At 38.6% G+C, this 11,477-nt stretch overlaps 1 protein-coding gene across 1 annotated transcript; it reads right to left on the reverse strand.

Moving 5' to 3' along the window:
- Positions 1 to 4,696: 4,696 nt before the first annotated feature.
- LOC113837793 (chromobox protein homolog 3) lies at positions 4,697 to 5,364 on the reverse strand. Its single transcript, XM_027433439.1, has one exon. The coding sequence runs from the start codon at positions 5,261 to 5,263 to the stop codon at positions 4,712 to 4,714; it is 552 nt and encodes a 183-aa protein (XP_027289240.1). The 5' UTR covers positions 5,264 to 5,364; the 3' UTR covers positions 4,697 to 4,711.
- Between the last annotated feature and the right edge of the window lie 6,113 nt (positions 5,365 to 11,477).

Consider the following 11,477-nt stretch of genomic DNA (forward strand, 5'->3'; position numbering starts at 1 on the left):
TGATGGAAAGAGAATATCACCTGCTACAAGTTGTCATCTGACCTCCACACACATGAACACATGCGCCCCATAGCGCACACACACATTTGGGCACACATGCATGCATGTATGCTGGTGTAATTTCAGTGTGGAGGCTTTGTGTTTGATTTTTTTAAATTTTACCAGTTTTTCTTCCCTCTATTTCAGCATTATAATATTTACACCCATCTTCAATCAGTTAATAAAGTAGGCTGCCTTGTGAAATTCACTTAGCTTCACTAAGTATTAATTAATACACCTGAAAATTGAGCACAATAAACCCTTTTGTTAAGGCCAGACTCGAATGGGAATACAAAGGAAAATGTATGGCAAATCACTATGTACCAACAAATCAAATGCCTGTCATCACAGATGCTATTATATTTCTGACAAATCTATGCCTCCATCCAGCTTAGATGAAAATGGGCTTTCACCTGGGGGATTTCTAGGACCATTTGCTTAATATCTGGACCTGGTCAGAACTTATAGAAACTCCCAGGCCCTTAATTGAACTTGGTGCCAGAGTCCGAACAATCACACTCACACTTAAACTTGGGTGGCTGTTAAAATAGGTGGAGTTACGAATCAACCAGGTGGCTACCCGCTGCCCAGAACATGGATAATTAAGTACAAGGGCCATTTTTATCCAGAGGGTTTGCTATTTCACAGCCAATTACCAGGGCAGCTTCACCCCACTTTGAACTTTGTGGAAAGTAAGGGCAGCATATGCATCTGCGGCCTCAATAGCTTCCCTGTAGTTCCTGCCATCAACTCTATTCATGTGTTTCTAAAGGAGCGTCAGCATCCACCTGCCTTTCAGTATTTAACTCCTTCATTTAGAAAGAAGCAGCAGGAAATTGGAACCAAGAGCTATTTTTATCTTTGTAATGGCAAAAGCAATTTTAACACTATATCCCCTCCATAATCTGCATTTTTTGCAATCTGCTATATTTTAAAATATCAAACTCAGGAATGAATGTGCCACTCTCAGACACTAACATGGCTTCCTAATGCATTTTTTTTCCTAATTAGAATGGTGCTGAGTTAAGAGCAAGACAGTTAATGTTCTTGGTCCCTAAGCCAAATACAAATTCTACCAAAGAGAGCTGTGGCTCAGTTTTCCTAAAGGAAATGCAATTTTATTATGGCAGAAGTTTATTTGAAAAGGGATGATTACTAAATTATACCAACTGTACTGATAGAATTAAAGACATGTGGCACAAGTATAATATTGTACTTATTCATCCAGTGGCATACAGACGAGGCTGTCCCAGGCCTACCATCTGAGAAAGTGTTCACACAAGGACACTGTGGAGAAAAGAGATGTTTGTAATACTTCCCAGAATCCTTCCCTATACTTCAAGCCAAAAGAACATCTCTTTATCTTCAGAACATTTTTTCAAGGCCTTTTAGAGACCAGAAATGACTTTCATAAAAGAAAAACCAAGTTGGAGGTGATAGGGAGAATCATATAATCCTGTCCTCAGAATGCAGTTTCAGGCATTTCCTCCCATTTACAGCTCTGTAAAAGAGCTTATGGAATTTGGCCTTATGTGTATAAGTTACTTGAGGAACCAAGTGAAATGCAAACAATCATTCAGCAGGCCTGAGCTAGATATCTAAAATTCTGTATTATACTGGGTTCCCAGTTGATAAGATTGCTGTAGATTCATGGACCATAATTTTAAGACCACATATCTATACAACGCGATATTATGGTTGACCCTAATCTTCTCTGTCTCCCATATAAGCTGTCTATTCTCCAAGGCCAGATATACAGAGCCTCAACATGTTGAGATCATAGTTGGGATAGTTTACATGCTTCTGGATTAACTGATGAATTCTCATAAAAGGGTCTTTAAAAGTAGAGAACCCAGCATGGAGTCCACCTCACTGGTGCCCCTTAGAGACTGTGGAATGTGGAAGAATTTATTCATCTTCTCTAATCCCCCATTTCCTCATCTGGAACACAGTAAGGCAACTCTGAACAACAGATAAATTAATTCTGGAAAGTCTTGCACAGCACTTGAGACAAAGAGTCCCCATAAGTAATAATTCTGTATTGCCTTAGACTTCCCAGGATAAGAATTGAAAGTGATCAGTTTAAACTTTGAAAGGAGAAAAGGACATTTCAAAAATACACATATTTCTGAAAATGACTGCTTGGATGCTTTGAATAAGCCAAATTTAGTGAGGTGAAACTGGAACTTCTAATCAAACAGCCTATATCCACAGTTCTGTTAGCATTCCTAATGCCCTCTACTAGTATCTGTACTATAAAGATATAAAATAAAACAAAGAAGATAAATATCCTTTATTAAATTACCCAGCAAGTTTCAGAGAGCCTTGTGAATACAATCTTTTTTTTCTATTAGAAAATAGAAACACGTTGAGTTTTCTATACATAATAGTAAATTTTAAAATACTGCCTGAAAACAGTTATCAGAGACTAGTAGTTTTACCTTCCAAGCAAAAAAAGAAAGCGTTTTGGGCAAAGTCCAATTCTATCATTGCCACTGTGGTTAGGGGCTAAAATTTATCACCACATGAGTTGCCAATCCATTTTTAGTGTCCCTTTCTATATAATCACGTGTTATTTTCCCAGAAAGTAGATTTCTGGGACTTGTAATGGTCCCTGGCAGCACTTCAACCAGAACTGCCCACTGAGATTGACATTGAGCAGAGCCTAGCCTAGATACTGGTGCTTGCTTACATACTTCCCTCCCTCCCCTTCCTTTTTTGTGTTTTGAAGGGAAATAAATCATCTCAAAGTAGCACATAAGAGAGTATGTACAAAACATATCCTTCTCACATCATAATTTTACCATTTTCTTTAGTAGCTGTAGTTTTATTCAGAAATGGAGATAACATTGCATATTTATGCAGATGATAGTGTGTTTAGTCCTTTTAATTCCATGGTAGACAAGTGTTCTCTGGTCCTAAATTGAAAAGTTTTAACTGCTAGTGAAGGTTAAAGCACATGTATCCTTGTTTGTTTTTGCTTTTTCAGCTTCAAAACCCAAAATCATAGAATATCTGACAAGAGTGTACATCTCTATAACTTGTTCCTACTATAGACTTTAAATGGAATTTATCGTTTCCCATTATTAAGAGAGATCTGTGGGGTGAAAGATCTGATTCTGTCTTCAATGACCAGGAAGATATTGACAGAGTAGTCTTGGATTTTAGACAACCTAGTTTTAGGCACCACAACTTTTGTTGTCTACTGTCATCCTTCATGGAGAACAAATCTATGTCCTCATGTTCTAGTGGACCTCTAACACATTTCAGGTTGGTGGACTAGTCCTTTCCCCTGCATTCTTGTCTTCATCTGGGCTCCCTGAGAAACAGACTCTGTGGCTAAAGCTAACCTCTAGTAGGATTACTAAGGCTATGCTCCTAAGAACACTGTTACTGAGGACTTACAATGGGATATGAGTTCATAAAAGGAAAAGGCTTTGTTTACTGTTGGGGAAAGATCTAGTAAGTGGAGCCCTCATAGCTTCTCTCCATTTGACTTTTATTTTTTTAAAAGGAATATAAAACTATTTATTGACCACTGTTCACCATTATTTACAATAAAGTAAATATACAGTTGGATGACATTCTGATACTACAAAGTTACTTTTCTGGCTCATTCATTGAACCAGAACCAAATACTGAAAAGATAGATCCTACCAGTAAGGAATGAGTCAGGGTAAAGAAAAAGCATGCAAGTCATTAATTTATATTACCAAATTTTGTTCATTTATGTCAATGGGTTTGAAATTGCCAACATCTTCTTTAACTGTATTCCATTTCCACAGCAAACAGATAGTCCACGAATCATAACCTTTTAGGAGATTTCAACTTTCTACAAAGGAATGGTTCACTACAGGAACCTTCACATGCCCACTTAAGTCTTTTTGTTTGGTTTTTAGAGATAGGGATTTCTCTATGTAGTCCAGGCTGACCTAGTCAGAGATCCCTCTGCCTTCAGAGTGCTGGGATTAAAGGCATGCACAACCACACCCAGCTTAAGTATTGTTATTAAAACTGTCTAAATCCAATCTCTGAAGGGGGGAGTTTGTAACGACAAAATTTTGTAAATAAACCACTGTATAATAAATTCTGATGTGTTGCTGTAAAACTATCCGATAAATTACAGAATCACCTACTTGTAAGGTTATGGTTTCAGGAAAATGTTCACAATGATGGAACCTCATCAACACATTTTCATCTATGGTTTTTGAGTATTAGAAAACAAGACAAAACAAAAAAGTTACGTGTCTTATGCAACACACGAATACAAACAAAAAACCCAGAATGGTCCTTCCTGTGTTTCAGTCAAAAATAAGTTTTGGTTGACTAATGACTGTAAGATCTCCTCAGCATTTAAGAAAAGCTGTTCTTCAAAGCCGAGGAAATACAACATGGTTATCAAACATTCTATTGTGAAAGGAAGCAACTACAGAAAGCTTTTATTTGCCCAAAGGAATCAGTCAGTGCCTTTTGATGCAAAACAAAAACCAAAAATATCCCAACTACTATCAATACTTTCAAAACCAGCACATCAAACTCGATTTTCATTAGAATGTTATTTTTTCTATACTAGTAATTCAAAACCCAAGATCCAGATTTTATATATATATATATATATATATACATACATACATACATACATATATATATATATATATATATATGCAAACAATTATTGGGCTTCATCTTCTGGACAAGAATGCCAAGTCAGCCTCTCCTCATAAAAGGCAATGACAATCTGAGGACACTTCATATTTGCCTCCTTTGCCAGCACCAAGTCTGCCTCATCTGAGTCCTTCCATTTCATGAGAAACATTAATTCTCCACTGCTGTCTGTGGCACCAATTATTCGTTCAGGATCAAGACCTCTGGCAAAACCCCTTGGTTTGTCAGCAGCATCTCTCTTCTTCTTCGATTTGCTATCATCAGATTCACTGTCAGATAAAGATTTCCTTTTTGTACCATCTTTTTCTTTACCAGCTTTTTGAGAATTAAGAAATGCTTCAATTAATTCTGGACAATCTAAATTTTCTTCTGGTTCCCAAGTATTATCAGCATCTGTGAACCCCTTCCACTTGAGGAAATACTCCACCTTCCCATTCACTACACGCCGGTCCAGCACTTTCTCTACCACAAATTCTTCAGGCTCTGCCTCTTCAACTTTTTTACTCTTTCCATTCTGTTTCTTTCCCATTTTTTGCAATGTAGTTTTATTGGAGGCCATTTTTTTTTAAATCGAAGACTTGAAGAGTTCACCGCTCAGATGCTCCGGGCGCGGATCCTGCAGAGTCTCCCGGCTGCGCGCCTCAGCTCAGCCACATCCGAGGGAAGCGACTTTTATTTTTTTTAAGAAAAGATGAAACAAAGCTAGAAAATATGCACATGTAGACTTTGCTGAAAGACAAATGATCAGAACTGTGGGAGTTGAATTAGGGGATGAGTTGACCCTGGCACCGTCAAAGCTTCAGCTTCTTCTCTTTTTCAGTGTAGGATCTCCTGTGGAAACCCTAATATCTCAGACCCACTAATATAGGACTACCTGCAAAAGAGAGAAACAGGACCAGGAAGACAAAAAGTATGTGCATTTTGAGCAGAGATTTCAGGCTATTGGAATGAAGCTAACCTGGCCCTTTAGGGTTATTCTGAATAAGGCAAGGGGTGGGAGAGCTGGCTTTTGTAGAACTGTATCAAGCAGCTACGTAATACAGTCTGACCTAAGAAGGGGCCAAATCTAAACATCTTTTGATAAAATGGAAATCCCTAGAGATGAAATCATTTATACTTTTTCACATTTAGGTAAATGAATGCCTTATTTATTACTTTAGGCACAAGGCACTAGGCTTATATACAGAGTCCAATCATGGTAATTATTTACCACTACATAGTAAATTAATGTAAAACTTACTGTCTTAAAACAATGATCATTTGTTGTCCATCAGAAATTTTGTTTATTGTGACTTAGAAAGAACATAGTGGGGCCTGAGGCCGAAACTCAGATTGAAAGACTGGCTGTTTAAAATGTTCAGAAAATTCACTCGTGCCTTTGTCTTCTAGTTTTGCTACCTGAGACCGTTAGCCAATGACAGACTAGTTATTTGACTAAACCCTAATTCGTCTGCTGTGAAGTCTCTTCTCAAGTAGACCTTGTTTTCTGGGCTTCTGTGGTCACTTCTACACCATCTAATGAGAGTGAGAATCCTACTGCATCAGGTTAGTAATAACCCTTCACTTTTGCTAGCTCATCAAATTCTTCACTTTCTATATTTAGGACCTCATCACCCTTGCTGTTCTTTCAGCAGAAATCCTGGTATATCAGCTTGGCAAAGAAGTGCCCTATCTCTTAGGAATTGTCCACACTCACCTTGTTCTTTAACTATCCATCTCTGGCTCTTCCTTGGAGTTGAACCTTATAAGGATATTGCTCTCTTTCAAATGTATCAAGAATAACATTTTTCTTCAACTCCAGAACATCTACATGTGGCTCATCTAAGTAGCCAGGGTTTGATCATTGTGTGGTACCTGTGTTCCATTGACAAGGGGGGGTGGGTAGAAAAAAATTAGAAGGAAGAGGGGAAGGTGTAAAAGAATACATGCAAGGAGAGGAGAGGAGTGGAGAGAGGAAGGAAGGAAAGAGGACTGGCAGAAATAGCAATTGCTTTGCAAATCTAACCTCAAGTGTTACCCGTGCTTCACTCAATGCATCATAGCCATCCGGTGAGGCAGTTACAAAGGGATGACACTGAGAGTCCTCCCATTCCTCATTGGCAAAGAATGAGTGTGCAGGATAGGATACTTATTTCCATGAGCATCTTTAGAATATATAACCTGCCAGTCACGAACGGGCACCTAGATGGGATAGATTAGGAGCTGTTCATTCTATTGCTCATGGTCACTCAATTCACTAACGTCACATATTGGAAACAGCTTTACTAGGTGTGATGACTAATCTTGATTAGCAACTGGACTCTAACTCAATCAACTAAAACCTAATCTCAAGATCATAGCGAATACTCATCACTGTTTTCCTGTCCTCTACTCCTTATTTGTTATTTTATTCATCTTTATGTAGAGCATATAGTAACTGAAGTAACTGAGTTGGTGGGATGACCCAGATTCTCGTGTTCTGATGAGATAGCCCATAGTCCATATGCATTTAGCAGACTACACTGATGCTTTATCCATTCATCATCCATAACCGGAAAACAACCTTTCCTAGATTTCCATCCTCAATCTAGCAACATTTAATCATATGATAATTTATTTTAATTGTCACCTAATTGGAGTTCGAATCACTGAGAAGATATTCCTGTAAGGATATTTCCAGAGAGGATTAACTCAAGAGGGAAGACACACCCTAATGGGGTAATAGTAACTGTGTCTATTCCTACCTTAGGCTATTGCTTTCCATCTGAGATATATACTTGTATAAGCATAGGTTTACTCTCATTTTGTCTTTTGCTGACACCTCTCTATACAGCAGCAGTTCATATTCAATTTGTATCCACATAATGAGCCAAACCCCCTTTGCCTTCCTCTAACACCTCTATCCGCTTCTCATATAGATGGCTACACACCATGTACCTAAACTGATGCTAACATGCTTTAGTATGAGTTTGGTTACTGCTAGACTGAGTTCACCATACCCCACTATAATCCTTCAGCATGCAGTTATTTCTTTTAAGTAGAAAACTGCTAAATTTGTGAGTATGTGATGAAAACTCAACCCTTGCATCCTTCAGGGGTTTTTAGGGTGGCATCAATTTCTACCATTCCTCAGAGATGCAATTTCATTTGGATTTGCTGTTTGAACTGAGTTTATAAGGAAGGAAGGAGAAAGTGATTCAGTGGCTTACATTTAGCCCTCCCCTTGTGGTAGCACTTATACCTATTCTAGTTAGAGAATGTGGGGTTGAGGTCAGGATTACAAGGGAGATTTCACAGTCTAAGCCAGAGCTCCATTTGTTAGCTGATCTAGCAGAAGAGTCATGACAACAGATATCCAGATATCATTATCAACTAACCCTAACATATTTCATAGTACTCAAGTAGTCTGTCTTCACAACAGGTCATTTCCCAAATAGATGATCTTAAGTTCTTTCAGAGTGAAACTGCAGGAATCTCTACCGGCTTTCTGCTAGCTTTACTTTTGGATATTCCAGAGGTGCAGAGACAAAAAATGGACAAGAGACCATGATTTTTTATTAGGGAGGCTACCTTTTCTCAACATTACCCAGGAATTTGTGGTGTAATGTCCATTAAAAAATTTTATTTGATTACCATTTACCTTACTCCCAGAATATCATGTTTTATTAATCATCTCCATATCTCTTTGCAGATAAGCAGCCCTTGCTGTTTACCACAACAGTCACACATACATTTCCTTGATAAATAATCACTAATATGCAGTCTCTGTTATTATCAGATCTTCTTATTACCTTTGTTATCAAGTAGCCAAGTGCTGCAGCAGCATTCCCTGCCACTGGTATAGAAAAGCCAGTAAACTTCTCCATAACAGTGCTGTCATTCTCATAGCACATCCTATTGGTTTAGTAAAATGACCAGCTTCTGGGTCTTCCTGTGGAAAATGTTTGTCTGGTGGGTTTTCCAGGAGTTCTATGTATACTCTTTCCTTACTCAACCAATTCTGGAGACCTCTGATCCCTTTTCCTACCACACCTCCATGAAATTTCTGACATTTTTACTTCATAGTATTCTGATGAGCACTTTCCCCAACTTTCTAGGAGTCATCCTGATGGCCTGTTAGCACCATCCTTCCAGAGTCCTTGGTGAGTTCAATTGTACAACATGGGAGTGGTGCATTCTCCTACATTACTAAACTCATTTCCCATTTATCATACCACTTTCTGTTTTGTTCATCTTGATCTAGCATATTCAGAATCCAATCAAATATATACTCTCCTGACTCCCATTAATAAATACTAATAGACCCTTTTCAACTAGGAAATTAGACAGTTATGACAAAAAATACATGGTATGTACGGTAGATTCTTGCATCACGGAAATATCTGCAGTATCTCCTACCTAGAGTATAGAGCTAAACTTTAACAAGGAAGAATAAACCACTTTACAGGTCAAGAGAATCAGGGGAATTGAAGAAATCAAGATATTAGTCTCCATTTACCCCTGTGTTCCTACCCCATGCCTCAGGCACCTCTCCTCAATCAGTACCCTGACCTTGGCACAGATGACCCACTAGGAGTTGAACATTCAACCTTCAGTGGAACTATGATGTCCTTAAAAGTTTTGGCTTCTGGTAAAAAGACATGAGAGTCTTTTTATTTAATGCCAAAGATATTTGACATTCTCCTTCCACCTTTATTAAGATCCAACATCTCCTCAGTCTTCCACTGTCTTTGTTCAAGGCATTAGTAGCACCTAGCCAAAGCCATTCACTTTCCTTGTGTCTGTAGTTACTACTTCATTCAAATATTCAAACATAGAAAGTACTCTCCCTACTAAGGTACTCCCTGCCTCTGATAACCCCTCCCAGATTCCCACTAATAGTCTAAAAGTTCACTGTTACAGAATGCTGAAAGTTGTTAATACTCCACTTAACACCAGAGAAATGGATTTCATTCTCAACTGGCTTGTAGGTAATCTAATTCCAATCTCGTTTTTTGAGTGATTCTCATAAACTAATCCTGAGAATCCTGTCACCAGGAGATATATCTGAAATGAGAATTTTGAGGGAAATTTAGTAGGGATAATTATGTATCACAAAAATCAAACTTCTCAAGGAACTGAGCAATAAATTGGATTCAGGGAAGTTTTAAACAGCCACACAGTTCCTACAGAGGTTTTAACAAGTCACACAGTATTGCTGGGTTGGGCATAGCCTTACCAAGTTTCCCATATATATATATATATATATATATATATATATATATATATATGTATCAAATGGTACCTGATGACTGTATATGTTTTTAAAGACATTATGCATGAGTTAAAAATAAAAAAGTTTTTAAACTGAAAGTAATACTTCAAAAATAATATAAGTTTCTCTCCAACAAACATGAAGATTTGGGGCGGAATGTAAAACCAATTGCCCTGAACTGAGGCAGGGAGACTGGGCCTTTCAGAGTCACTGAAACCAGCTGCTCTCCAGAAAGAGAGTGTAACTCTGAACAAATATGTCAATTATAGATGAGACCAGACCCTGGAATAGGACTTACCTGTGAGTCACTGACAGGCAATAACCCCAGCAACTAAAAGCATGAGTATTTCAAGACTGAATGGGAGTTGGGCTGGCACATGACAACATCTACTACAGTCTTCCCTCTTAGAGCTGACCTCTGGTAAACAGCGCTTCTTATGTAGTGGTAGTCCATTCATTTACGTAACAGTGTCAATGCCATACCATTATATGTCAACAGCTAGGTGCTATAGAGAATTAAGATAAAGGTTAGCAAATGAGTGCTTTAGTTAGAGGGAATCTTTTGCCAATAATTTCCCTTTGTTGTCATGTGCCATTTCTCTTTTTAAAACTTGGCAGAAGTAGAGGGGTAAATTCAATCTGAGGGGAGTAAGCAAAGACAAATATTGAGGTAAAGCTGTAATGTTGTCTTTATGGAGCTTACCACTCCTTAAGGACCTTGAAATTGGTCATAGGGCCCTTGTCCCCAACCCTTCACCACCTATGGCAGGTGGAAAAACTGACCTAGTACCTCCCCAGCTGCAACACTAGGGAGAGCAGGCCCTGCACCTCCCCTGGACACCACAGGAGGGCTGACCCTTATCGTAAGAGTGTAGGTGAGCCTGCCCTGAGGTCATGAGAGTGGGAGAGCCAGCCCTGCACCCACCCGATGTTTGCTACATGGTGGTGAGGGAAGGGGAAAGATACACCTCCTGACCCCTTGCCACCTGCAGCAGACAAGAGAACTGATCCTGACCCTGTCTAGATGCACGGACTAAAGGATATACTGTGTCACACTGCAGCTTCCACAACAAGATGTTGTGGTGTGGAGGTGATAGACCAGCCTACTGAAAAGTGATAGGTTGGCACATTCTTATGACTAGATTTTGCTTCTCAGGAGAGGGTTGGGTACCATATAGCTGGATTGGTTCTCATGAAAGCAAGTTTTCCAAAGCTAGTGCTTACCCCATATGCTTGGATATGTCGACCATGTGACTCTTTATTAGCATATTATGATCGCCAGAGAATCTCTGCAAAGATACCAGTGCTATGCTTCTCAGAGGCTCCAGCCAACATAATAATGAGCCAAATTCACTTCATATTTATACATTGTCCAGTGTCCAGTATTTTGGTATAGCAATACAAAATGATCTAAGACAGTACCTAATACGGATTGTATATCATTTCTTTTTTTTTGCATTAGTTCTATGTTTAACAGTACTCATGCAGCAGTAATTCATTCATTCATTTAACAGTGTCAATGGCATATCTATTATATGTC

Source organism: Cricetulus griseus, chromosome X, assembly GCF_003668045.3.
Source record: "Cricetulus griseus strain 17A/GY chromosome X, alternate assembly CriGri-PICRH-1.0, whole genome shotgun sequence".
Lineage (NCBI taxonomy): Eukaryota > Metazoa > Chordata > Mammalia > Rodentia > Cricetidae > Cricetulus > Cricetulus griseus.